General features: G+C 33.9%; 4 protein-coding genes across 4 annotated transcripts; 2 read left to right on the top strand and 2 right to left on the bottom strand.

Moving 5' to 3' along the window:
• Positions 1–6,261: 6,261 nt before the first annotated feature.
• On the bottom strand, positions 6,262–7,591 carry LOC120179342 (S-adenosyl-L-methionine:benzoic acid/salicylic acid carboxyl methyltransferase 3-like). The gene is made up of 4 exons (XM_039184969.1): positions 7,511–7,591; positions 7,031–7,438; positions 6,707–6,952; positions 6,262–6,624 (listed from the first exon to the last, which is right to left on the bottom strand). The coding sequence occupies exons 1-4, from the start codon at positions 7,589–7,591 to the stop codon at positions 6,262–6,264; spliced, it is 1,098 nt and encodes a 365-aa protein (XP_039040900.1).
• Positions 7,592–15,366: 7,775 nt separating this feature from the next.
• On the top strand, positions 15,367–15,702 carry LOC120179330. Its single transcript, XM_039184962.1, has one exon. The coding sequence runs from the start codon at positions 15,367–15,369 to the stop codon at positions 15,700–15,702; it is 336 nt and encodes a 111-aa protein (XP_039040893.1).
• A 2,095-nt stretch (positions 15,703–17,797) lies between these two features.
• On the top strand, positions 17,798–19,319 carry LOC120179312 (40S ribosomal protein S11-like). Its single transcript, XM_039184944.1, has 6 exons — positions 17,798–17,911; positions 18,003–18,043; positions 18,118–18,218; positions 18,785–18,929; positions 19,009–19,098; positions 19,207–19,319. Exons 1-6 carry the CDS (start codon positions 17,900–17,902, stop codon positions 19,295–19,297), a joined length of 480 nt encoding a protein of 159 aa, XP_039040875.1. The 5' UTR covers positions 17,798–17,899; the 3' UTR covers positions 19,298–19,319.
• A 1,512-nt stretch (positions 19,320–20,831) lies between these two features.
• On the bottom strand, positions 20,832–26,993 carry LOC120179408 (ubiquitin-like domain-containing protein CIP73). Its single transcript, XM_039185013.1, has 16 exons — positions 26,725–26,993; positions 25,276–25,426; positions 24,818–24,935; positions 24,517–24,597; positions 24,036–24,142; positions 23,857–23,931; positions 23,387–23,545; positions 23,177–23,246; positions 22,914–23,089; positions 22,556–22,720; positions 22,389–22,460; positions 22,176–22,305; positions 21,719–22,090; positions 21,268–21,626; positions 21,058–21,135; positions 20,832–20,932 (listed from the first exon to the last, which is right to left on the bottom strand). Exons 2-16 carry the CDS (start codon positions 25,402–25,404, stop codon positions 20,861–20,863), a joined length of 2,163 nt encoding a protein of 720 aa, XP_039040944.1. The 5' UTR covers positions 25,405–25,426; positions 26,725–26,993; the 3' UTR covers positions 20,832–20,860.
• Between the last annotated feature and the right edge of the window lie 60 nt (positions 26,994–27,053).

Below are 27,053 nucleotides of genomic sequence, written 5' to 3'. Positions count from 1 at the left end.
AGATCAGGGTTTATATTTCTTGGTTGCCTAAATTCTGCTTACACTGTAAAACTTTTGGACATCATTCTAATGTGTGTACTAAGGTAGCCAGTGCATCTCTGAGGGGGAAGGAGACCCAAATATGGAGGAAGAATAATATTTTCAATCATTCTGAGTCAAATGGAAAAGAGAGACTGAAGGAAAAAGAAGTAGATCCTCCTAGTTTGCCTCTTTGTCCTAATGCAACTATTCTTGAGGGTAATGTTGAATGTATCAAAAAGACTGAGTTGAAGATTGGAAATGCTGAGGAGTTATCTGTGTAGGATCTTTAAGAGAGTACTGATACTATTGTGGTCGATGCTGACCAGGCTAAGCTGGATCAGGTTGATAAGGTGAAACATACTACAAGTGGTGTAGAAACTATGCAACTGGCAGGGGGCTTGGTAGGCCCTGGTAGTTTGCAAGATGTTCCTGCTTGAGGTGAATTTTCTACCTTGCTAGATTCAATGGTGATCAAGAAGAAAGTTAAAGGGAGGAGAAAAGATAATACTGGCTCATCAAGCAAACTGGAGATGCTGACAGGTGGTGGTGGTCATGACCGAAAGCCTCGCGCAGCTGCTATGGGTGTCACTATGCTTCTCAATGAGATTAAAGCAAAAAAGAAGGTTATGGTTGAGAAGGTTAAACCTAGTGATATAAGTGTAGGAGTTGGTAGTGGAGGTCCTCATATTCATGCTTAATGCTCATTTGCTTCTGGAATGTGAAGGGTATTAACAACTCCCTCAAACAAAGAAAAGTGTTCCATAGACTTGAGAGCCTAGGGGTGGAGGTGATTTGTCTCATGGAGACTAGAATTAGGGAAATCAATATTTCTAAGTAGGTTGCTGCTCTACTGATGAGTGGAATTATGAGGCTAACTATAATTTCATTGATGGAGGTAAAATTTGGATATTGTGGAAGAAGAGATTACCTTTCTCTGTTGTTGGGGGATCAGACCAAGGCCTTACTATTTTTGGTGACATTGATGGTCATAGAGGTTTTATTACTGCAGTTTATGGTAGTAATAATAGTCAAACTAGGAGGGGACTTTGGGAATACTCGAGAAACTTGGAAAATGATGTTGGTGCTTCTTCTTGGGTAGTTGGGGGTGACTTTAAAATTGTAGCTGAGGTTAATGAGAGTTTTGATTGTGATTTGGGGTCATATTCTTCATCTGACATGGAATATTAACAGGGCTGCATGGATGATTTGGAGTTGTAAGATCACCCATTTGTAGGACCTATCTTCACTTAGTCTAACAAGCAAGAAGGTTCTTACCTGGACAGGAAATTAGACAGGATTCTTATTAATTCTCAGTGGATGTTGGATTTTCCAGTCTCTTTTGCTGAGTACAAGGCCCCTGGAGTATCTGATCACTGTTTGGGGATTATTTGGACTCAAAAAGAGGCTCAGATTCATAAACTGAAGCCCTTTAAGTTTTTTAATTGCTAGACTACAAGTGAGAATTTTTTTAGCAGTGTTAAAGCTTCCTGGTTACAGCACTGTGATGGTAATGCTATGCAGGTGCTGTTTTGCAAATTAAAGAGACTGAAGCCTATTTTGAAGGATTTGAATAGGACTCAATTTTCTGATATTTCATCAAGAGTAGCTGCTAAAAGAGTTGAACTGGAACATATTCAGCTTGCTAATCTTACTGCTGCTAATCAGGATGGGATGGAGGAGGAGGAGAAAATACAAGCTGCTTTAGTTGATTTGGAAATGGCTGAACTGGATTTCTATAAACAGAGAGCTAAGGTGCACTGGTTGCAAGAAGGTGACTTAAGCACAAAGTTTTTTCACCAAAAAGTTGTCTCAAAAGAAGAATAACACTATTAGAGTTCTTAAGACTGAGACTGGGCAATTGCTGGAGAAATTTGATGACATGGCTGCTGAGCTGGTGGATTTTTATAGTAGGCTTATAGTGACTGTTGACCCCTTGGTTTTGAGTTACAACCCTGAATGATTAAAAGATATAATGAACTATTCTTTGCCTGCTCGTGCTGAGAGTGTGCTAGAATGTGAGATTCCAGACAAGGAAATCAAAGAGGCTTTGTTCAGGCAGAGGAGGGATAAGAGCCCAAGCCCAAATGGATACACCTCCTGGTTTTTCAGGGCAGCTTGGGAGATTGTTAGTAGAGACTTTCTCAATGATGTGAGGTACTTTTTTCAGTCTTCTTATCTCCTTCCAGAATTTAATGCTACTACTATTGTTTTAGTGCCTAAGTCATTGAACTCTAACATGGCTAAGGAATTTAGGCCTATATCTTGCTGCTCTGTTGTGTATAAAACAATCACTAAAATCCTGGTTATTAGGCTTGCCCAGTGTTTTCCTGGTATGATTTCTGCTAGTCAATCCGCTTTTTTTAAGGGCAGAAGCATTGCTGATAACACATTGCTAGTACAATAAATAATTAGGGGTTATGCAAGGAAGAATCTTTCCCCAAGGTGTGCAATCAAAGTGGATTTGCAGAAAGCATTCGATTCAATCAGTTGGGATTTCCTGTTGAATATTCTTGATGCCATGGGACTTCCTAAAAAATTTTGCGGATGTATTAGTACCTGTGTGATAACTCCTAGGTACTCAATAGCTTTGAATGACAGCTTAGTAGGCTACTTTAGAGGTGCAAGGGGTGTTAGGAAAGGGGACCCATTGTCCCCTTACCTATTTGTGTTTGTAATGAATTTTCTCTCTAAGTTGCTTGATGTTGCTGCCAGGAATGGTATTTTCAGATTCTATCCAAGGTGTAAGAGGATCTCTCTTACACATTTATGTTTTACTGATGACTTGATGTTGTTCTGTCATGGATCACTGGACTCAGTATTGGGGGTGCTTAGCATCCTGGATAAATTCTATGATTTGTCTGGTCTGAAGTTAAATGCCATGAAGACTGAAATTTACACTTGTGGAATTCCTGGGGGAGAAGTGGAACAAATCAGTACGGTAACAGGCTTCAGAGTTGGACAACTCCCTGTTAGGTATTTGGGGGTGCCTTTGGTGACTAGGAATCTGTATGGGACTGATTGTAAAACATTATTGGATAAGATCAAGGGCAAATTGAGACAGTGGTCTAGCAGGAAACTGAGCTTTGGAGGGAGGTTGCAGCTCATCAAAGCTGTATTGTTTAGTATTTTCTCATATTGGAGCAAACAACTTATTCTGCCTAAGGAAGTTATCTTGGACATTGAAAGGTTATGTATGAGGTTCTTTTGGAAGGGCAATGACTCCCCTGCTCGAGGTGCCAGAGTAAACTCAGATCTGCTCACCTAAATCAGAGGGAGGTTTGGGACTGAGAAGCTTGGCCGGTTGGAACAAAACCTGTTGTCTGATGCTTATTAAAATTTTATTGGCTGGTGAAGGCTCTCTGTGGATAGCCTGGATTACGGCTTACTGTTTTAAGCAAGATGATTATTGAAATGTTACATCTAAACCCCATTTCAGCTGGACTCTTAGGAAACTTATCAAAATGAGAGAACATGCTGGTTGTTTGTTTACTGCTACCACTAACTGGTCTTAAGTTAGGGGTGGTTGGATTTGGGACAGAATTAGAGTAGGGAATGACAAAGTGGTTTGGCATCGACTTATATGGTTCCCTGCGCACATACCTAAGTATTCTTTGATTGATTAGATGGCTATTCTCGACAGGTTGCCAACCAATGAGAGATTAGCTCGTTTTACAGTGGTGACTGATACTCGATGTGGGTTCTGTGGGGTTGATTTAGAGTCGAGAAGTCATCTTTTCTCGGATTGTGTTTACTCGGGGAGAGTTTGGGATGCTATCTTGCTAAGTTGTGGATTGCAGCAGCAAAACCTAAGCTGGGATGACCGGCTGTGCTGGTTGAATAGAAGTTTAAAAGGAAAGTCTCTGCTAGTTCATATTCTCAAATTAGCATGGACAGGGTACATTTACTTCATTTGGGAGGAGCGTAATCGATGAATTTTTAGAGGTTTATCTCGCCCATATGCTGCTATTGTAAATGCTATCAAAGAGGCAGTTAGAATTAAACTGTATAGATACAATATAAACATGTTGGATACTGTAAATAGTCAATTATGTACTGATTGGGGGCTTGTATAGCTGGTTTGTTATTTTGTAGCAGCTTGCTGCTTTCTTGGATGAAATACAATGACTGATTATCCAAAAAAAAAATAAAGATATTAACAAATCTGACTGCATCGACAGACGAAGCGCAAAAGGGAATGAAGTTATTGAAAAATCACTGAAAAATCACAAATCAGAGTCAAGAGACATGAAAAAACTATCAACAAACGCAAAAACGTGTGTCCAAATCAATTTGAGGGTCCAAAACAAGGAAGATCAGCATGATAACAAATAAGCGTTATATTGATTAGTTGTGACGATGTCAAATCCAACCCTGAAAAAAAATGAAAACAACAGTAAAAATCGAAAAGTGCCAAAAGACAGAGATAAATGTTTCACAAAAACAGAGATAAACATGTCACAAAAACATAATTATTCATAAAAAACTAAAAAAGAAGAAGAAAAAGACAACCAACGATCGACAAACAGTACTAAAACTAGTGCTGCCATCAGCTAAATCAAATTAAAGAAGACAAAATTGATTTAATTTATAAATAATAGCATAAATTGCAACCAAAAAAATGAAAAGAAAAAGGGGAGAGAGAACAGCTAGAGATCTTAAATTAAAATAAAAATATAAATGAAAAAATCCATCTTACCGATCTTGATTTATACTAAATTTATGCTTATTGTATACAATTATGATATAATATTATTTATTTATAAAATAAATTATTATTTGAAATTGTAAGAATATAAAAATATAATTAGTGACCCAGCTATTTATCTACAAAATTTAACAAATAACCGAAACTTGTGACTATCGTTAATTAGTGAGCTTTGGAATCTAAAACTTTAGCAAATGAAATTTTATATATTAATTTAGAGTGCTTACGAGTGGTAGTGTATGTTTTAAGACTCTAAATCATTTGTTAATAAATGTTCAAATACTCTTCGATGATACTGTTCGAACTCGACAATAATTTCTTTAACTACTGTGATCGTTTGACTCATGCATAGCAAATGAGCTTTAAATAAGGTCCTATTGTAAATTAATTGCTAGTAAATGTAAATAAAGAAATTAGGCCGAACACACTATTGAATGAATGGGGTTTCGTTCGAGATAGAGGTAAAATTTTATGTTATGTGATATGGTTTTTTAATTTTTTTTTAAAATATGAACTTATAAAATTTTAGGGAAAATAAAAATAAAATTATAATAAAAAATATTAAAAAATCTAAAATATAAGATAATTTTAAATTTCCAAAGAAAACAATTATTCTATTTGTCTCCTCGATCCATCTCTATATCCATTGTTGTGCTGCGTTTTTCCCCGAACATATACATCGGCAAGGCGTATAACCAGGCTGAGACTTATCAAGAGAAGTAAGTTACATAACTGAATTCCAAAGAATTAAGCCATATAAAATTCAAACTTCATTCATCGTTAACCAGTTTGTATTAACTGGTTGGTTCATTTAAGGTACAAATATTTCAGAGGTCCTTATATTTCTTTTTTTAAAAAAATAATGCGGTCTTCATATTATTTTTCTCTCAACGTGACTTTCCAACTCAGTAAATAAATCCAATGTGGTCCTTTGATCAATATTTCTCGTCGTTAACCGTTATGGTACTGGCTCAACAATTCACTGTACTGACGTGACAGTCTATAGTGATTGCTAACGTGGCGAATGACATTACAGATAAGTTAAATTGGTAACTCAAACATAGCAGATGGACTGTTACATCAATATCATGGTCGTCATGTTAAAACTATGAACTGTCTTGTCAACATTGTAACGATTAACGACCGAAAAATGTTAATCAAAGGATCACATTGAATTTGTTTTATGAATTGGAATACTATGTTGAGAGAAAAAATAATATGATTGTATAATTTTCAGTAACAATAAAAATTCAAATAATAAGGAACTGAATAATAGTTCGCCCAGATTATATCTTCATTAAAACGACAATAATAGCTCACCCATACTATAGCAATAAGGAACACTGAGAAAGAGATATGTGTCCTTACATACAGGGATGGATCGAGGAGTTCGACGAGACAATCATTTTCCTAAAATTTTAAAATTATTATATATTTTAGATTTTTTCATATATTTTTTATTAAAAACTTATTTTCGTCACCGAAATTTTGAAAGTTTAAATTTGACTCATCCGTCCCTGCTTACATATAACCAACTACTTCATGCTCATTAAAACCACAAAATTAATGAACTTTGTCTTCTCGCGAGACAAATGCTCACTCACATGTTGTGCATATCTTGTGAACAGTTCATCAACTATGGCCTCTCCGAAATGAGTAGCAAGCATAGATTCATAAGCTGCTCTCACGGTTTTCGCAACATTTCGACCACATTTATTCTTTTCAAACACGTAATTTTTGTTGCCATCATCGTCTTCAAAATCCCAGTTCACTTCAAACACTTCTATCTTATCGAGATTGAACGATCCTTCCTCTTCGATGATCTCCCTCACTTCTTGTTCGCTAGGGGTATAATAAGGCACATTGAATGAATCCACATCAGATTCTTGCACCAGCCCCTGCAAATCAAATAGACGAGTGTCATTCACTAGCATCACATGAACAATACGTAGCATCAAGTGAAGAAAAACAGTAATGAACCTTAGCCACCAGGTCCAAGAGTGATTTGTTCAAGAGATCATATATAGAACAACAATCATTGCTCGTGGGATCAGTACTGTTTCTACCAACTAAGCAATGAAGCATCCGTCCCCCGTCGATCATTTCTTCGGAACGTAAACGTAAAAACTTCGAAAAGTCCATTCGAAATTGTGCCGAATAAGCTTCGAATGCATCGGCAGAGGTTGACTTCGACATGTATATGTGGCCCTTGTCTCCTCTTGGGGCCTAAAAATCATTCACGATCACGATCATGTAAAAGTATAGTTTTACCGATGTCATGCAGAAATGGAAGAGATTGATAACCTTTGAGAGCCAATGGAGACTGGAAGAAGAGTATACAAAGTGCATGCTCCTGCTTGGAAAAAGTCTTTGGTAAAAGGAACCTGGTACTCCAACTATGAAACAAGCCCCCCTCAGCTCTCCCTTATCTTTCTTCAGCCTTTCATTCAAAGCTGGAACTGATCTAAATACTGCGTTGAAGTCGTTCTGTGGAAGATCATTGAGGAACACTTGAAGTTCAGGTGGTTCCCAGTGTTCTTTGTGGCAAACCCTAGCGATGGTATCCATAATTTCGTATGTTGAGAAGAAGGTGTTGGGACCGGAAGCACAGCCCAAGTCCGCCACCTTAATACAGGTGACCGGCAAAATCTTACTCAGCATATCTTTGATTGTATCCTCCAGAAGCGCCCTTGTCTTCAACAGCATATTTTTCTGGGGAAAAAAAAGAAACAAATGGTTAACATATTTGTTTGGCAGATAGATATAGGGAAGAGAGGAAGAGACTTGTAGTGAGGAATTATTGGCATAGCTAATATCTTTGTCTCCGGCATTCATGCAATGTACATCTTCAGATGCCATAGCCATAACCTGCTGGATCTCATGCGATCTCCCCCATCTTATATAGACGAGTGAAGATGTGATGCATGCATAAGGGCAGTATGACTAAGGGTGTTGAAATCCGGGTACTCCTATTTTTGAGTGTTCGAAAAATCGGATATCTAAAATTTTCAGGTATTACAATATTAGTTCGTATCTTGGCCATCGATTATTAATAAAAAATACACAAAAATATAATCAAAATATAAGATATTTTAAAATTTTCGGAGGGGTAATTACCCGTCTACACCCCTCGATCTATCTCTGGATATAAATCATTTGGATGATGATAAGTTCACAAATAAAATAACCAAAAAAGGAAAGAAAAAAATTGTATATAAATGCTTAGACTTAATTTATTTGCCCACACTCAAAGTAGCAATGAAGCTTAACATAGAATACTAGGCATTTATTTGTAAACAATTTGTATATTTTAATATTAAATTGAATAATGAAAACAAATAAATAATTGAAAAATTAAACCAATTTTGAATTATTTTATTATTATATCTTTTTCCTATCTTGATTTATAATTTTATGCTTATTGTATAAACTCATTCTATAATATTATTTATTTATAAAATATATTATTATTGCACGAATCAATTTATCTCAGTGATTAAAGGAATCGTCGTTGTTCTTAAAGATCACGGGTTCGAGCACCAACGACTTCAACATGATGATTAAGTATTTATTGTCAAATGGTTGAGACTATTTAGAACATATATTACTTTGTAATCACCTTAGCTTAATCGAGAAAAAGAAAATAAAATACAATATTATTTGAAATATTATAAAATATAAAAAATATAATTAAAATACAAATTAACCATTAAAACAAATTGTTGACTCGGCTATTTATCTACAAAATATAACAAATAACCAAAACTTCAGTTAATGAACTTTAAATATGCTACTATTATACATTAATTGCTAGTAAACGTAAATAAATGAATTAGGACGAACACACCGTTGAATGAAAAGGGTTTACGTTGGACATTTTCGAATTTTTTTAAGAGAGAATGAACTTATAAAATTTCAGGGGATAAAAATAAATTTTACATAAATCAAACGATCTCAATAACGGTTAAAAGGATGATTATTACCTTCAAAGATATCGAATTTGAATATGTCATTTACAAAAATATTTGACGTTTATTGTCAATTAATTGATAGTGTTTTGAATGTATCCCATTGCCTAAGCCTTGAATGAAACCTATTTTGGATCCAAACCCTTTTCTATATGTAACGACCAAATACCGTAAGTTGCACGATCCAAATTACCTCAGTGGTTAAAGGAATTGTTATTGTTCCTAGAAGTTTCGAGCACCAACGACTGCAAAAGTGTGTAATGATCATAAAAATGATAAAAGAGCTGTTGAACTAACTCAATAGCATAATCCCCAAAGACGGCAAAATCAACGAGATAATGCATTGAATTTTTTTTTTTCACGAGATAGTGCCCTCGCCAGATTAATTGCTCAGATGGGGTGATCTCTACAGTCCCACGTCCCTGGGGGTAGGTCGCCATGCACGCCCAGCGACCTACCAGGTCGCCATCCGACCGAGGCCATTCGACCGAGGCCATCCGAATGAGCTATGCGAGGGCATCCGAGGGCAACCGAGCGAGCTATGCGAGGGAATCCGAGCAACCGAGCGAGGGTAGGTCGTCCGGAGTGCATGGCGACCTACATCGGATGGCCTCGGTCGGATGGCATCGGATGCTCTCGGATGGCCTCGGATGCTTTCGGATGGCCTCGGATGCTTTCGGATGGCCTCGGATGCCCAGCGTGTTGGGACGTGCATGGCGACCTTTGGGGGCTGCATGGATTGCATGGCGACCTACCTAGGTCGCTGGGCGTGCATGGCGACCTGGTAGGTCGCTGGGCGTGCATGGCGACCTACCCCCAGGGACGTGGGACTGTAGAGATCACCCCATCTGAGCAATTAATCTGGCGAGGGCACTATCTCGTGAAAAAAAAAATTCAACGCATTATCTCGTTGATTTTACCCATACCAAACACGTTTATTTTCAATTAAAAAAATACACTTAGTGTTATAAAATACTAAAATTTGATATTTAACATTATTAAAATAATTGTGGTTTTTAGCATATAATAAATATTAAATAAAAAAACGTATTTGAGTAAAAATTGTATAATAATTATTAAATTTATCAAAATTTTGCAATTACTATTGATCGTACTATAACAGATAAATTTAATGATCATAAAATAATTTTTTAAATTTAATAATTAAAATAATTATCTAAACATAGTTTAATGACCTTTAATATAATTTATCCGCTAATATTTGACGAAATAGACCCCACCCAAAGAAACGTGGAGCATGTAATGTTTCCAGGTAGGCGTCTTGTGAAACGCGTTGTGTTAATCAATGTGATCACGACATTGCATATAAAAGACGATGCTCCTATTTATCTTCCAGGAACTTCCTTAATTACTACGTACCAAAATTTTACCTAAAATTTTTGAATTTATGTAATTTAACATAAAATCCACGAGTTTCGGCTCGATCTGATTCGATAAAGTCAATTTTATTAAAATTATTTTGAATTTATGTTAGGTAGGATTGGATTTTTTAATAGAGTAAATTCGGGTCGGGTTGAGTTCGGGTGGAGAGTGAAAATTATAACCCGATACGGAGATAATAATGTGATTTCTTTAAAAAAATATTATTTTCTAATTAAGTACTAATTTTATATCGAGTAAGGTTGGATCAAATTTATACTCTAAAAGTTCGGGTCAAGTCAAAGTCGAGTAGAAAATATATATTTTTAATCAAATTAGGTATGATGGAGGATATATAATTTTCGGGTCGAGTAAGATTCGAATCAAGAATACATATTTTTGATCATGTCCAATTAACTAAAAATCTGACCCAATCCGACATGTTATTATCTCTCTCCTTATGAATTTTTCTTATGAATGTAACCGCACCTTTTAATTTTTAGTTTATAAGAATTTAATTATTTATTAAATTTAATCTATTAAATGACATTTTTTTTCACGTATGTATTGTCGATAATGTAATGAATTAAAAAATTATGAACATATATTAACTTATAGTCATCTCGAATTAAAAAATAATTAATATTTAAAAAAATATTATTAACTGCATATTACATAATATATATTTATAAATTTATACTTTCATATTACATCGAATAATTTAAAATAGATTAGTGTGATAAAGCAATCAAAATATATTTATAAAATCTAATTATAAAATATCGATGCTCATTTCAACGACCCTGTTAATACTTAATTATGTTTATATATTTTTTGCACGAGTTATGAAGGGTATTAAAATAAATTCTAGTAAGTTCCTCAATTTTTTGGAATTATATTATCTAAAAAACTAATAATTGATGTTTAAAATGTTTTTTTTGGTAAACACGAATCAACTTACTTTAGTAGTTAAATGAATTGTTATTGTTCATAAAGGTCACGGGTTCGAACACTAATGACTGTAGTAAGGTGATTGAATATTTACTGTCAAATAATTAAGAGTATTTAAAACAAATATTACTTTACAATCACATTAAACTTAATAAAAAATATTTTTTTTGGTAATTTGATATAATTAAATGTCCAAAAGAAAATACTTATGAAGATGGTGGTGACGCTGGCTTAAGGTGGTGTGCACATGGGTTAGTGATAGTGGTTCAATCATCAATGCACCATTAGACGAAAGGGCACATGAACCACTCACTACCTCAAATATATTCCATGTATAAGATTTACTGAGGTCCGAGATTGAGTATGGTGAATGTTAAAGGTTTTGAGCGTTTAGTTAAATGATTAAAAGTGTTATTTAAATAAATATGGTTTTATATTTATCTCAGATTAATAAAAAAATATTAAAAAAATTAATGGTTTCCTAGTGCGTGAATGCCAAGTACATGTATAAATTAAGTGATTTTAGTTGTTAATTAAAGAAATTATGATTTCTATAAGTATCGAATTTGAGCATGACGTCGAAAGAGGTGTTTGAGCATTCATTGTCAAATGATTGAGAATCTTTCAAACGAATACTATATTATAATCATCTCAGACTAATAAAAAATATTTAATACATGTAATTCAAATACTTTAAAAATTGAATACTCGGATTTTCAAGTTATAAGTATCATATTCATATTTATATTTTAAGCTAAATTTATACTGTTTTTTTTTCAAACAATTTGAGAAGAAATTTAGAAGGTTAGGGTGAAATAAATTAATTAAGTATTTATAATGTTATGGTGAAATAATTTGAGACTCGGTAATGAAAAATCTAATAAAAGATAAAGAATCAAGTTGTCGGACACCAACTAAGGTAAATATCATGGTTATCAAAACCGGACCGATTCAAGGTTAACTTCCAAAACCAGATTCGCAATGAACCGGTAGAACCGGTAAAACTGGTGTGAATCGGCTGAAAACCGATAAAACCGGTGTGAACTGTCGGTTCTGTTTTTTTCTTTTTTTAAAAAAAATTAAACCAAAAGACGTCGTTTGTTAAACAAGCCGAGTCGAACTCGAGTATTGCTGAGCTCGACTCGAACTCGAATACTTTAAAAGTAAGTTCAACTCGACTCAAAAACTCACAAGCTAAAAATTATCAAGTTCAACTCGAACTCGAAATATAATATTGAAACTTGAACTCAAAAAGGCTCGAACTCAAAAAAATTTAGAAGCTCGATTGAAGCCTGAAATTTTAGCTTGATTGAAGCGAAATAATAGTTCGCTCTGTGCTCACCAAAAGGCTCTATGATTTTGAATACCAAATTACCTCTATTATTATAGAAGTCAGTTGGGATGCTCTTCTATGTTTCTTAGCCATGTGAGATTGTTTTGTTCTCATATTTTTACTCTTTAGACTTTTGAGATGTTCTTCTATGTTTCTTAGCCATGTTAGATTATTTTTTTAAAAAAATTAACCAAACAACATCGTTTGTTATGATTTTTTTCAGCCCCAAATTTATTTTTTGATTATATTTATATAATTATATTTATTATTTAATATGTTTTACCTTAAATATTATGTTGTAGTTGATTTGAATCATTTTATTTCACTTGATTTTATGGTTTTTAACTTATATATGTTATAACTTGTGATATTTTTATACCTTTTAATATTGTAAACTTAAAAAAATATTACATATATTATTGCTCTAAATATTATGTAAATTTTTAAAAAAATATTATTTTATATAAAATATGGTTCAAACCGATTGAACCAGTACCTTCACCGATTCAAGGTCTGGTCCAATTTTAAAAACATTGATAATATTATGGCTCGTGTTTTGACTTTTGAATATGTGAAAATTAATATATTGATACCCAACCCAAAAAATATTAAAAAAATATTTGATTATTTTTATTTGAGTTGACGAATCAATAGATCAATTATATTAGGTCAGATAATAAACTTTTATAGAATTTATATTGAAATTTAAGTGGATTGATTAATAAATTAAATATTAAATAATTATAAACAATAAAGACAAAAAATTAAATGTGATTTATTAAAGAAATGAAGTAAAATCTTAACATGTGATTAGGAGCAGGAAAGATAAAGTGATTATAAAGTACTATATGTTTTAAATACTCTTAATTATTTGGTAATAAAATTCAATTATTTTGTTGTAGTTATTGATGCTTGAACCCGTAACCTCTAGAAAAAAACAATAATTTTTTTAACTACTTAAATAAGTTGGTTCGTGCGAGAAGTTAATGTTAAGGCTCAATAAAGAGGAGGCAAAACCAACTGTGGTTGGTTCAAGTGATAAGCAGTTTGATATTACTTAAGTAAGGTTTCGAGTTCGAGTCATTGTTAATGTAAAAAATATCTATTAGGAGATTCACTCAAAAAAAATTAGATGTATAATATAATTCGAACTAAATTAATTAAGATGAAACTTTAAAATCGGATAGTAAATAAAAAAGAGAGGAGGCAAATGAGAGGGAACATGAAGCATTTTGCATAGCTGTTTGGATGGATTCCAAGCCGACCTAGTGATTAAAAAGAAAGGAAAATAAAGTTGACCCAAGGTATTGCATTCAACTAAATATCCAGCATGTTCTTTTAATATAGTTACACCTAAAAACCTAGCTGTCAATGGGAGCCGCCGCTTCCTCCTTATTCTTCAACTACGCCTCTTTAGCTCGGTTCGGCTCCTTCCATGAAGCCACATCCCCACCTTCCCACGCTACGTTTAGAGATGTATATAACGACGTAAATGGGACCAAATAGATCATGAATTATTTAAGATCAATTTGATTAAGATTTAATAAATATTTTATTCGTATAAATTTAAATTTGATTCAAATTCTTAACGAGTTAAAATAAATTATTTGATACTGAGTCGAAAAGCTTACGAGCTACTAAAAATATAATATATTAAAATTTTATTTAAAAAATAAATTAATAGTAATATTAATATTCATGTGTTGGTTTTTTAAATAACACGATATAAGATTTTCATATATTTAGGGTGTAAGTTTGAGTTAGAGGTTTCAATCGAGTTTGGTTTAATTTTTTTCACTTCGAGCTTTTACGAGTTTCATTTTCATGGTTTTGAGTTCGAGTTAAGCTTGAAAATTTTTGGCTCGCAAGTTTTCGAATGTATTCGAGCTCTATTTTAGAGTTTTCGAGTCAAACTCAACTCGCTCGTTTACAACCCTATCTATTTTGTTCGAGTTTGACGATTTTGGCTCGATTTGATTTGATCAAGTTGTTTATTTAAATTTGAGTTATTGTTAGACTATTTTCTTAAGATGTAGTTAGATCAGATTTGAGTTTATGATGAAAAAAATAGATCTGATATAATATTATAATTATCTTTATATATTTAGAGATAATTGTAATAATATTTTTATACACACATATATATATTAATTAGATCTTTATTTTACCTAATAAAAACGACTATACATATCATTTGTGTTAGATCAAATTGAGACATTTTAAACTTAGATTAAGTTAAATGCATATATATAAATTTAATTTTTGAACCGAATTTAGAATAAAAAATTAGATAAACTACACATTTAATGCATAAACTATATGTTTTAGTCTATTTAATATCTAAATTTTTAAATTTTTCAAAATCATACTTAACATTTAATTTTTGTTTCAATTTAGTACCACATTGTTAAAACCTTAACACGTTTGGTATATAAACTTATATACTCTTTTAAAAAATAGCATTAAATTTTAAACGGGAATACTAAAATGAAACGAAAACTAAAACTTCAGTGTAATTTAAAAAAAATTAAAAATTTATATACTAAAACGAACAAAAAATTGATAGTTTAGATGTTAAACGCATAATTTACGTTAAAAAAATTTCAACTACAAATTAACTGACCCTATTCTCATATATAATATGTGATAAAGGGGAGGTAGGGTAGTAGGTTATTCCCAACGCCAGGTTGAGAGCAGCTTTCGTGAAAGACCTCTTGTTATGAATTGCCCTTAGTGGGACTCGATCCCACGACCACAAAATTAAAAGCCTTGCGCTTTACCAACTGAGCTAGACGAGCTAGCCAAGCTAACAAGCCTAGCCGTTCTTTTAAGCCATCTTCTTTTTCTCAGCATTTAAAAACCTAGGTTCCAAACAACTAAAACCAGCTCCTTCGTTTCCTCTCTTCTTCATCTTTCTCCCACTTTCCTCCTCCTTTCTCCATATATAAACAGACTCTCGAAGAACAAGAGGAGGTTGAGAAAAGAGAAGAGAGAGAGAGAGATCGGAAATGGCCACTGGAGCAGCTGCAGTAGAGACGATGCTCCGGTGCGTCCTCCAAGGGAGCTTATCGATGCAAGAAATGGAGGTGGAGCGCCGCCCGTATCATCGCAACTGCAGCTGCGCTTTACACAACCTAAAAGGTAGCAGCGTTTGCTCTTCCGCTTGTTCCCGCGCCAGGAATATATCTTTTACCAAAAGAAAGACATGGAATGATTGTTCCTTGTCAATGACCAATTCTCAGTTTTCTTCTCCGTATTCTCTTATCGGAAGCTCTTCTGTTAGGAACATGGAAACGATGACATCGATGGGGTTTTGTTGCATAGATGATTATCAAAATCTGTGAGAGGGTAGGAGATAAGAGATCTGATTTCTCTTTTTCAATTTAGATGCATTAGATCAAAATTCTTTCGGGCACAGCATTCCTGTAAATTCGATTCAATTTATTGTATTTTGAGCACACAAAAAAAAAACAATGAATCTGTCACCATTTAATCTTCTCATTTCTTCCGATGTGCGCCTATTTCATGAAGTGTTTACAGCAGATCTGAGGTGCCTTGTATATATATTTGCATTCATTTTAACTGTCCTCTTTATTCTATATTGTCTGCTCCAATTAAAGGAAGGGTAAAGAAAACAAATGGTTCATATTATAAAATATTGTTTTATTAAGTGATTATTAAAAAGTTATAAAATGATTATTTGATTATTCATTATATTTTAGATTCGGTATTTAACGAAAAAAAATAGTGATTGTTTAAGCTAGATATTAGTATGATATCTGATACGATAATCATTCGAGTTTCTGAGATCAAATTTTATTATATTACAGTCAACAAGTTAACGTTTTACTCAGAATATCATCTATTTTTAATGAAAAATGAAGAGTTTGAAATATAATGAATAGTCAGATGATTATTTTATAACTTTTTAATAGTCAAATAACTCAACAAATCAACAATTTATAATTGAAGAATCATTTTATAACTTTTAATAATCGAGAGATTTAATAAAATAATAGCCTGTAATCGGGACTATTTGCGTTATTTACCCTTAAAAGAAAAGGAAAGGAAGCTAATTTAAGGTAAATAACCGGGGCTGTTGGATGAAAGATAGATTTTGAAGAATTGATCTCAACTATACAAAAGGTCACTACACTATTTGAAATTGTTATTAAAAATTGAATTTGAAAAGATAAAATGTCAATTGTAGACATTATGTTATAAATTAAAAATATAACATTTAAATTATATTTAAATTTATTAATGCTATGACATATAAAATAAATCAATATAAACTATAATAAAAATATAAAAAATATTTTAAGATAACTTATTAATAATATTTTATTAAGAAAAAATATATATTATCAATACTTTTTAAATAATTTAAATGCTTATTTTGATAAAAAAGAATATTAAAAAAATATTAGCAATTAAAATAAATTATTAAGTAACAAATTATTTTTTAAAGGATGTTAGTATTAAATTATTAAAATAAAATATAAACACATAGTTGAGTGGAGGCCATGCATTAGTAAGGACAAAATTATAATTTACTTCCAAACGCAAAGTTTAAACTAAAAAGCTATAAATCCTAATTTTTGCGGTTGGTTCGAAACCGCCGTTTTCACCATATTTTTTTTATTTTTTCCCGTTTGACATTGATTTTACGGTTGAAATGGATTTTTTTTTTTTAACCTAAAAGTGCTTGCAAATGAAGCCTTAAGGTTGTGAGCCACCCGATTAGTCTCTTGGTTGATATTGAATACATTAAGGTTCGGGCCTCGTGGAATCATCAAGGATGACACTCGTCTCATTGAGCAACAATCCAATCATCAAAACATCAATTTAGTCGTTTGAAAGTCTATAAAGTTAAAATAACAATATATTTTAATAAATTTAAGGATCATCTTGTAACATTTTAATAAACACTAATGGTCATTTCATAATATTTGAAAGATCATTGGCCTAAAAGATTATTGGTAAATTACTCATTTAGTACTTAAACTATAAATTTTAGTATGTTAATGTACTTAAACTTTCAATTTTTTTCAAAATCATACATAAAGTTTAGTTTTTGTTTCATTTTAGTACCACATTCAAAATTTAACGTTAAATTTAGAAAAATGGAAAGTTTAGGTACTAAAACGGAATAAAATTGATAGTTTAAGTACTAAACGCTTTAAATTTTTAACGGCGGAGATCTAAAATGAAAACTAAATGTTAGATATAGTTTTTAAAAAAATTGAAAATTTAGATACTAAAATAGACAAAACTGATAGTTTATATACTAAAGAAGTAGTTTACCAAAGTTTATTTTTACAGTTTCCCGGTTTCAAGTAAATCCCTACTCTCTTATAGTGGGTTTAGTTTTGGACCGAATATCTTGAAGGCCCAACTTTGTAAGCCTGTCCTTATGAATGGTAACCTATTAGATATTTAGGGTTTCTCATTCCAAAACCCCCATTTTTCATGGTCTTCGCCTGCAGCCGCGCTAAATTTTAGAGGGAGAGAGATAGAGATAGAGAGAGTTCGTCAACCATGGCCGAGCAGGTTCGTTCTCGGATCCATGGTTCCCTCATTTACTCTCTTTTCTTTGTTTGTCATCTTTCTGAAGTTTTTAATCCTTTATTGTTCGTTTCAGACTGAAAAAGCGTTCCTTAAGCAGCCAAAAGTGTTCCTAAGGTAATCTCAAAACCGAAAATGTTGAAACATCTACTTTTTACTTTTTTTTCTGATTCGGATTTTATCGTTTTCAGCTCCAAGAAATCCGGTAAAGGCAAAAGACCTGGTAAGGGAGGGAACAGGTATTGGAAGAGTATTGGTTTGGGCTTCAAGACTCCTCGTGAAGCTATTGAAGGTATTTTTCTTTCTAGTTTCATTTTCTTTATGGTTATGCCGATTTGTGTACATGTATTGGTGGAACCATGGATGATCAGTTTGTGCACAAGAAGTTCACTGTTTCTTGCAGTTTAGAGTTTAATTTGAGTGGAAGCTTCTCTGAGGCCATTCTAATTATATGTTTTCGAAATGGATCCTTTATGATTCAATACACCTGGAAATGTATTTCACTATGATTTACTTGATTGACTCCTAGCATACGATGTAGGGAGGGTATGTAGGGACGAATTAGGATTAAACATTGGGAGGGGCCAACTTGCTTAATTTCAAAAGAACATGGACCTTTTGAAGATTTCAACCCAAATATTGGAGGGGGCAAGGCTTAGTTTAATCAATACTTGAAGTAATAGGGACCTAAAATGTTATTTGACAAAAAATGGGAGTGCCTTCCTAGTACTGCATAGTTCCCTCCCTGTATATGTGTGCATGTATAACATGTTTCTATGCTTTTAGAAGTTCAGTTGATGCCCAGATTATGGTTGTTAGTTGTTATTTGATAATGTTTTGCATATTTGTTTGCTAAAGAAAACTACATCGACAAGAAATGCCCGTTTACCGGCACCGTTTCCATCAGGGGTCGCATCTTAGCTGGTACTTGCCATAGTGCTAAGATGGTCAGGACAATCATCGTTCGACGGAATTACCTTCATTTCATCAAGAAATACCAAAGGCATGATCCATCTCCATCTCTCTGTTCGGTACCATGTGTTTAAAATCTCTTTTTGAAGAAAGGTTTCATTTTTTTCCAGGTATGAGAAGCGCCACTCAAATATCCCGGCACACATTTCTCCTTGTTTCCGTGTGAAGGAAGGGGATCATGTCATTATCGGGCAATGCAGGTTAAATTTATACACTGAGGGATTGCTATTATATTCATGTATTATATAACCTTTTACGGCGTAGGCAATTCCGGTTTGTAATTTGTTTGTGTTGTCTCATAATTTCAGGCCATTGTCGAAGACCGTCAGGTTCAATGTTTTGAAGGTGATTCCCGCCGGATCTTCCGGCGGTGGGAAGAAAGCCTTCACCGGAATGTGAGGGGCAAATGATATTGTGTTTTGGATATTGGGAAGTTATCAAGTGTTATTTACTCTTGTTTTTCTTTCACTTTTATATGGTACTTGAATAGGCTTGAATTCCTGTTACCTTAGTATGATCATGTTTTCGAAGAAATAATGTTTCACTTTTTATATACAATGGGATGTTCTAATCTTCTCTATGTTTTTTATTTTTAATATTTTTTGTGCGAACTAAAGGATTTTCGCGATAATATGATATTTTATGAATTTCCATATTTTTATATTAGGCTTAAGGGTATTTTTACCTTTGCCGCAAATATAATTTATCAATTTCATCCATATTAATTTTTTACACCAGGTCAACTCTCGAAGTTGTTTAGGGTGTTTAATCTAGTCTTTGAGGTTCGTTTTGACTAATAGAATTGTAATCTTCTGTGTTTATCAACGTTAATAATTTTTGTATCAGCCAATATTGTTGATGTATTAAAAAAATAAATAATAAAATATTTACTAAATACAATGTTAAAAAAATTTTCAAAAATTGATCTAATCCCTCATCAATGAAATAAATAATAAAATTTTAGGAATTTGTTATAAATTGTGTTTAATACAAACAATTTCGAGAGTTAAATTAAGTTTACTGCAAAATCAAAAGTGACCTATATTATTTCTTTTAAATATTTGATGCTTTTTATATAATAAATTTTTTTGTCTTTATTTTAAATAATATTTTTTAATATTTATATTTTTATGGTTTTTACTAATTTTAAGTTTTATTTTTATTTTATAATTGAATATAATGTTTTCCTTTTTCGACTATTATAAAATTCTTACTATTTTTTACTATTCATTAATGCAGTAATTTTATAATTTTTCATATGTTATCTAGTTAATCAGCTGGTTTAATTGGCAAGTCAATGTATGTCAATAAAATGATAAACTTGGTTGATTTTTTTAAAATTTTAACTGTTTTTTTCTAGCATAATTGATTTTCTATAACTACTTTCGAAACCCTCGGCCTTTAATAGTTGCATTTGTTTCAAATTGTTATTCATGATAGTTGATTAAACATTAATTAAAATGACATGCAAGGGTAAACTAGATAATCCCCTGTGTGTTTTCGGTCTAACTAACTTTGGTCAATGATTTAAAAATTAAAAGGGAATGATCCCTAACATTATCGATCCGTTCGATTTTAGTCTTTCAACCGTTAATTCATGTTCGTTCGAATTTAATCACGAATGTCTGCCATCCCAAAAATTTCACCTTTAATAAATTTGGAGATAAAAATGAAATATAGAAAAACTACTTGATCCAGCTTTGGATTGCACAAAAATGAAGTTTGGAATGGAGTTCAAATTCCCTATCATCAACTATGAAAATGTCACTTCTCATTTGCAATCAAAGAATAAGGGGGTATACCACATTTAACAGGAAGTCATGCCCCCGTTCACGATCACTCGAATTCGGTAAATCGCGACCTTCATAACCACAAGAAGAATCGTTAATCCAGCACCTCTTGATTCGTTACTCCGTCTGCAATGATAAGCCGTTTAATTGGTAACGTGATGATCAAGAAATACTAAACATCTGGAATTGCCGTAAACTGTGTTCTGAGACTCGTCGTTACATCGAACATGCAGTTCCGACTCACCTTTTTTATTGGACAGGAAGAAAATTTTAGACCATATTGCTAATAACATGAATTTAGCCTAAGCTCACATCCTGTGTACACGATTTTGCACGTATTTTGGGCAAAAGATGTGTTGAAAACAGTACCTTCTGACGCTTTGAGCTTGGTGGGTTTGGTTCGGAGTTGCTAGGTCTACGTGAATTCCCGGTCCTAGAGCTCTCAGCCTGCAAATGAAGCAGTATTTAGCTTCTTCATACATTGATCTTAACGTGTTCGATCACGGAAGGAATTGGCAAGAACCTCAATCAAACAAACATTTATGGATCAGGTCCGATTCATGGAAAAGGCATGCTTACCTGAGTGGATCTATTTGCTTCTTCTGTAGACGCGGCACTTTGTTGCAATCCCGCATGCTGAGATATGTATGGCAGAATCTGATGAAGCAGATTAGATAAAAACACCCCTTCATCAGTGATACATGGCTCAGGTGCTGCGCTATCACGGGATGTTCCTGATTGCTCCAGGACCGTATCGGTTGCTGTTCCTTGTAAAGTAGTTTCCTCTACCTGGATTTCACCACCAGGGAAAAAGTCTCTTAAAAACTGAAGAATACTACTAGGAATTGGCCTCTCGGACTCTTGGTTGTTTTGAGTTCTGCTGGCACTGCGTGTATTCGACCGCTCCTGTTGTCTTGAGTTAGCATTTGGTAATGACCCTACAATGCGAAGGAATTTAATATTCAATTTTTTATTCGTATCAGAACACACATCCTTATTAGCATGTTTAGGTGCTGGATCTACATATTACCATCTCTTGCAGACTCTTCTGAACTTTGATGTTGCACTGCAGATTCAGGAACAGGATGCTGCTCGGATTGAGATCCCCGTTCACCACTCAAATGTCCAGGAGAGACATGCTGGAACCTTCCGAGCAATGGGTAGAATAATCCCCCAGAATTACTGGAAGAATCTGATGGTACACGACCCAAAGGGGCAGGTACAGCTGCAACCATGGTCCTAATAGGCACTACCCTCACTCCTGAAGGAGCATCTGAGACCCTTGAAGTTGTTTGAGTGCTATGATTCTCACTGCCAGAACCCATTGATGGGTTCCTTTGGCCCGATTGTTGTGACGTATCATGATGTTCTTGTCGAACATTGGGTGTTGAAGTCGTTGAACCTTTGGTAAAATATACCATCAGTCTTTGGCCAGAAAATACAATATCTAACATAAATATTAAAAAAAATAGCCAGTTATACCATACCTCTTCGTATTTGTATATCAATACGCCTAGGAAGAAACCCCGTCCCAAGTCCATTAATCACACCAGAACCCGGCTGTACAGTTCCCATGGGGATGGTACCTAAGCTAGTTCCTGGTTGAAAAGGAAGAGCCTGAACAAGTATTCATAAATCAGCATAAATTAAAATTTATTTACATCAAATAAGAAGGTTCGGGTAAGCTGTTGAAACATTGCCTGAACCATGAGCGGGAGTGGACCAGTAGGGGTTATGAAAAATGCAGGTCCAGCATTAACAACAGCTTCAGACTGCAAAAGAAGTAACTTACAGCAACATCGAGAACAGATGATATATAAATAGAGAGTTAAATGCTTTGGATTTATTTAGAATGAAATTAACTTACAGGTGTTTGACCTAAGCGAAGTGTCATGGTTGTACGACCGAGCTCAAGCAAAAGTGAGCCTACGCTTTGTAGCAGAGTTCCAGTTCTCCAGGCATTGGACTGCACATTCGTTTGTGCTGAGGCGTCAGTCACAATAGCTTGATCCTCCAGTTGCCTTGCAAGTTGCTGACAACAGGCATAACAAAACAAAAGTTAAGAACTTCAAAAAAAAAAAAAATCTAGTAGGCGAGGACAAACAACAGCCCTTTCCTCGATTTCCCCCCTTTCAGACCAATACTTACACCTCAACGAACAAGGAAAGCTGTTAGATATACAGGTAAACTTTAGGGAAAGAGTGAAAAGGTAGTTAAGGACACACTTGTATACGTTCTCCAGCTTGATCGATGAGCATTTGCCTGGTAGAGAGCAACACTTCGGTCAATGATTCAGGTGTTGGAAGACCTTCCCTTATAGTCCCTGAATTTGATGCAGGAAAAGAATCTCTATCTCCACTCCTCGCAGAAGCTGTCTGAGGATTATTTCCCCCGACTCGAACTGGCAGTCAAATGAGTCGTCAATCATCAAACCCATGCTTTATATGACAGAGCTAATATGATTACATTTTTAGAAAAGAAAACTAACCAATGCCATCAAATTCATTCTTTATATGACTAAGATATTGAGACAAAGTAGACAGAGAATCGGGAATTACCTGCAGAAATGAAGAATTAATAAGAGTGCAATAGCTTGAGCCACAAATAGGTGTGCCATAAGGTATATTTCATGTGGAAATCCACTTGACACATAAAAGAGAAATAAATTATTAAAAAGAATATGGAACTCCAAACCGACAGGAGGTTGCGTAGGCCCCAAGGAAACTGCTGCTGGAAGTCCAAAAGCAGTGTGTAATCTATCAGATTGATTCCTCATGCTAGCTTGTTCAGTTTGACCCTGGGATGATTCTCGTATGCCACTACTGGAACTTCTTCCGTGTCTTTGTGAACCATGTTCCTTTGGTATTCATAAACTCCGAAGAAGTAAGTTTTTACGAATTTATGCATGCATGCATAAAGATTAACACAGATATTAAAGCATATAGAAACATTTAGATTTTTGAGAAGGCCAAACTTTTTCTAACACAACATTTCATCCTGTAAAGCCACGGCCCTAAAAGGACTTCGAAAACTAAAATTTTGGATCTTTCACTCCAGTGGATCACTTTCTCAAGTTATTTATTTCATGCCCATGCAGCTGAATATATTTTAAACTAACACAAGCTCGACCATTAAATATCATATAAAAATCGAAAAATTAAGACTTACCCTGACATCACCCCCAATATTTCCACTTCCCGAATTTGCAACTCCCATAGAGCTAAGAAAGTCTCGGACGATCCGCTAGGAGGAAAGAACGCAGTTAAAACTAAAAATATATTCTAAAGAGATATACTTCCCTTATACTCCAGAATTGTTATCCATTTCACAGCTAGTTGAAAGCTTACCAAAGCCATTTCAGTAGTAAATTCATCCCCTTGATCAGGCACATTAAACGTTTCTATTAGAACACTTGGGACATGATTACTATGACTTGTACCTAATCCAGGATCATCTGCAGAAATAATAGTGCTAAATGTTAGTTAATAACTAAATCCTAACGAGCTTTTTCCTCCCATTTTGGAAACACGAGCAATGCACTATAATTAATACTAAAACCATTTATTATCAAAACAAACTGAACACAGTTTGCACTGGAGAACGGAGAGAGGCATAAAAGAATAATAGGTTAACATCAGCTCTTACATTTCAATTGCTGAACAGCTTAACGGTTAAAATTCTACTCACTATATAAGAACATTCTCATGCCATTGAAAGGAAAAACATGTTCTTCTTGTGAATGTGTGTGTGAAAGGCATATGCTCATGCTATGTTTGCAGTTGCACACAATTTAAAAAAATAGTACTGGATACTCGAGGGTAGCGAAACCTGAATGATGAGGTAAGCCATCGGATGACGGTGGAATAGGCTGCCTGACCACCAGGTGCAAGGTGTGACCATCCTCGACATCTACCTCCAGTTAAGAAGCTCAAATTCTAAATGAGAATAGATAATGATAGAAGCAAGAATACGTGATGCAATCCAATCTTCTATTCAGCAACCAATAATTAGCGGGCATAAGAAAGTCATTTCTTTAAAACTGATCAACACATGGCCGCCCGGAAAAGAAAACCAATAAAATCTAGTAGTTACTTTACAAATAAATATTGATATTAAGACAAATGGATACGGTATGCAGAAAGTAGTTCGTCATCTTTTAGAACTCTTCCACGACAGATTAGTCGCTGTTGCTCTGATAACACACCAGTTATAGAAGCAATCTGTGCTTTTAGTGCAGGAACTGGCATCTGTAAGGTATTCAGAGATAAGAAACAACACAGAGAAGCACAAATCTTAAACAATACCTCATATAAAATCAAGAACAAATACACTAGCATGTGCAGCAAGTTGATCAGAAGGAAATTAAAAGATTAGAAAACCTCAACTACCCACATAAATATCAGATTGCAAGGTAATAGTAGGAAGCTATCATATTATCATTGCTTGATTATTAGCAAAAGGAGAAACATGCTTAGAGTTAGGTTACCGATTCAAATTCTTCAAGAAAATGAATAAAGATTTTAAGCGAAGTCCGAGATTTGTCAAAACAAAGCTGGAATAGGACAAAACAGACTGGGATTGATTTACCTGTTTATTCACTCTCATAGTATAAGTGTGGGAATCCAAAGTTTTTATTTTTATTTCTATTGTAGTCTCAGAACCTTCAGTTTCAGTATCTACATCTACCGGAATTTTATCAGCACCAGTGCTTCCCATTTTCCTCTTACCAGACAGACACCTGTAATACAAAAACACGATGAAAATTCCATAGTGCGCAAAATTAACTTTTCTATTTTTAAAGGACAATCATGCTTCGTTAAATGAAAGCACCAAACACAAACTGTTCTTTTTCCCTTATAGGTTAGCCAGCTTATGTAATCTCAGCAGATCTGATGAAATTAATGATGAAATTAATGATGAAAGGACAAAATCAAATACAACCATGACAGACTTAAACAAGAGTAATAGAAAATTCTAGCTGAAAACACGTGTGATGACAAGTAGAACCCAGCCCTTGTCTCTGGTTTTGTAACTAGTTTGAGAGAAACCGAAAACGACACAAGGAATGAAATAATACAATAATAAGCACAGATAAATACCATGACAGACCACCAAACACAAACTATTTTCATCAACCAAAATTTAAACCGGACCCAAAACCAGGGATTAATCAAGGCTCAAGCTGATGGCTACAACCGGGATAAGATAGATCATATTAGGTAAGTCCGGTAACTTTCCTGGGGTGCACCGATCTACCACAAATATCTTAAAATTAAAGCAGTGCAGGGAAATTGAAATACAAGCACCCAAAAGGAAGGAAAACACAAAACTTCATATACGTTGCCGTTAGTGCAAAAACCAGAAACAAACAAATTTATTACACTTGGCAATATTCTTTATTCGTTACTTTACGACTCGAATCTCTCTTGCATCTTTACAAGCGTTTAAGATTCAGTATCTTGAAATCGATTAGACATCATTTCAAACATTAGTAAGTTGCCATTAACAACTGTATGCAAACATGAGAAGAATTCCAAACTCCTTTTAGAAAACATACATGAATGATTAGCACTACTCTAGCCTCATCAAAAAATTAATGAACATGTTCACATCCCACTATAATGTCCCTATCCTAAAACATTAAAAGCGCACCAAACAGTTTACATAAAAGTGTACTAAGCTCAAAGATGATTAAACAAACAAAGCCAAGTAATGATTTGCAAATAAATCAATATATATTGTAGCTCATTCAACCAAAATCCATTAGCAACTACAAGAACTAAAATCCCACTTTATGAACCTAAAAGAACACTGGTACAAAACAATGATCGATGAATTGTTGAAAGTCTTGGATTCTAACAACCAAATGACAACAAAAACAAATAAAAAACCCCAAGAAAGACTAAAGATCAAAACTTTGAAGAACCCAGATTAGATAGCCAAATCAAAAACCAAATTAATCGATCAAAAATGGGAAAAATCATCATACATGGACCAAACAACATAATCTGAAGTTACCAAAGGTGAGATATATACCTTGTTGAAGACGGAAAGAGGTCTGGGGTTCTCAACTGATAGAGGGAGAGAAAGATATATAGTCAAAGCCCAAATCGAATAGAGAGATATATAATGTTTTCTCGTCTCTCTGTACCTTCTTTTTCACTGCTTATTTATTTTACAATGTTTGCTTTTTGTGTATTACTTAGAGCTGATGTGTAGCGTTTATCTGTTCCTCTCTCTGACATTGCCGAGTGGCAATTAACTATTCTCGTCTGGACTTTGTTATGGAACGGCAAACCTTGCTGTGTAATTGAATATCTGATAAACTATATATTTAGTATCTAAACTATTAATTTTAGTATTTT

This window comes from Hibiscus syriacus, unplaced genomic scaffold (genome assembly GCF_006381635.1).
Source record: "Hibiscus syriacus cultivar Baekdansim isolate YM2019G1 unplaced genomic scaffold, ASM638163v2 tig00003632_pilon, whole genome shotgun sequence".
NCBI lineage: Eukaryota > Viridiplantae > Streptophyta > Magnoliopsida > Malvales > Malvaceae > Hibiscus > Hibiscus syriacus.
Note: the sequence above shows the minus strand (reverse complement) of the source record. Positions and strands in the feature narration are given on the sequence as shown.

Bases quoted from the DNA above. Each gene is read 5' to 3' on its own strand.
- LOC120179408 (XM_039185013.1), bottom strand. From the start codon at position 25,404: ATGGGAAGCACTGGTGCTGATAAAATTCCGGTAGATGTAGATACTGAA. The intron at 24,936-25,275 runs GTAAATCAATCC...AATACCTTACAG, and splicing joins CTATGAGAGTGAATAAACAG to ATGCCAGTTCCTGCACTAAA. The intron at 22,306-22,388 runs GCAATGTTTCAA...ATACTTGTTCAG, and splicing joins CACTCCCGCTCATGGTTCAG to GCTCTTCCTTTTCAACCAGG.
- LOC120179330 (XM_039184962.1), top strand. From the start codon at position 15,367: ATGGCCACTGGAGCAGCTGCAGTAGAGACGATGCTCCGGTGCGTCCTC.
- LOC120179342 (XM_039184969.1), bottom strand. From the start codon at position 7,591: ATGGCTATGGCATCTGAAGATGTACATTGCATGAATGCCGGAGACAAA. The intron at 7,439-7,510 runs GTCTCTTCCTCT...TTTTTTCCCCAG, and splicing joins CCAATAATTCCTCACTACAA to AAAAATATGCTGTTGAAGAC. The intron at 6,953-7,030 runs GTTATCAATCTC...AATGATTTTTAG, and splicing joins GTCTCCATTGGCTCTCAAAG to GCCCCAAGAGGAGACAAGGG.
- LOC120179312 (XM_039184944.1), top strand. The intron at 18,044-18,117 runs GTAATCTCAAAA...TATCGTTTTCAG, and splicing joins CAGCCAAAAGTGTTCCTAAG to CTCCAAGAAATCCGGTAAAG. The intron at 18,219-18,784 runs GTATTTTTCTTT...TGTTTGCTAAAG, and splicing joins TCCTCGTGAAGCTATTGAAG to AAAACTACATCGACAAGAAA.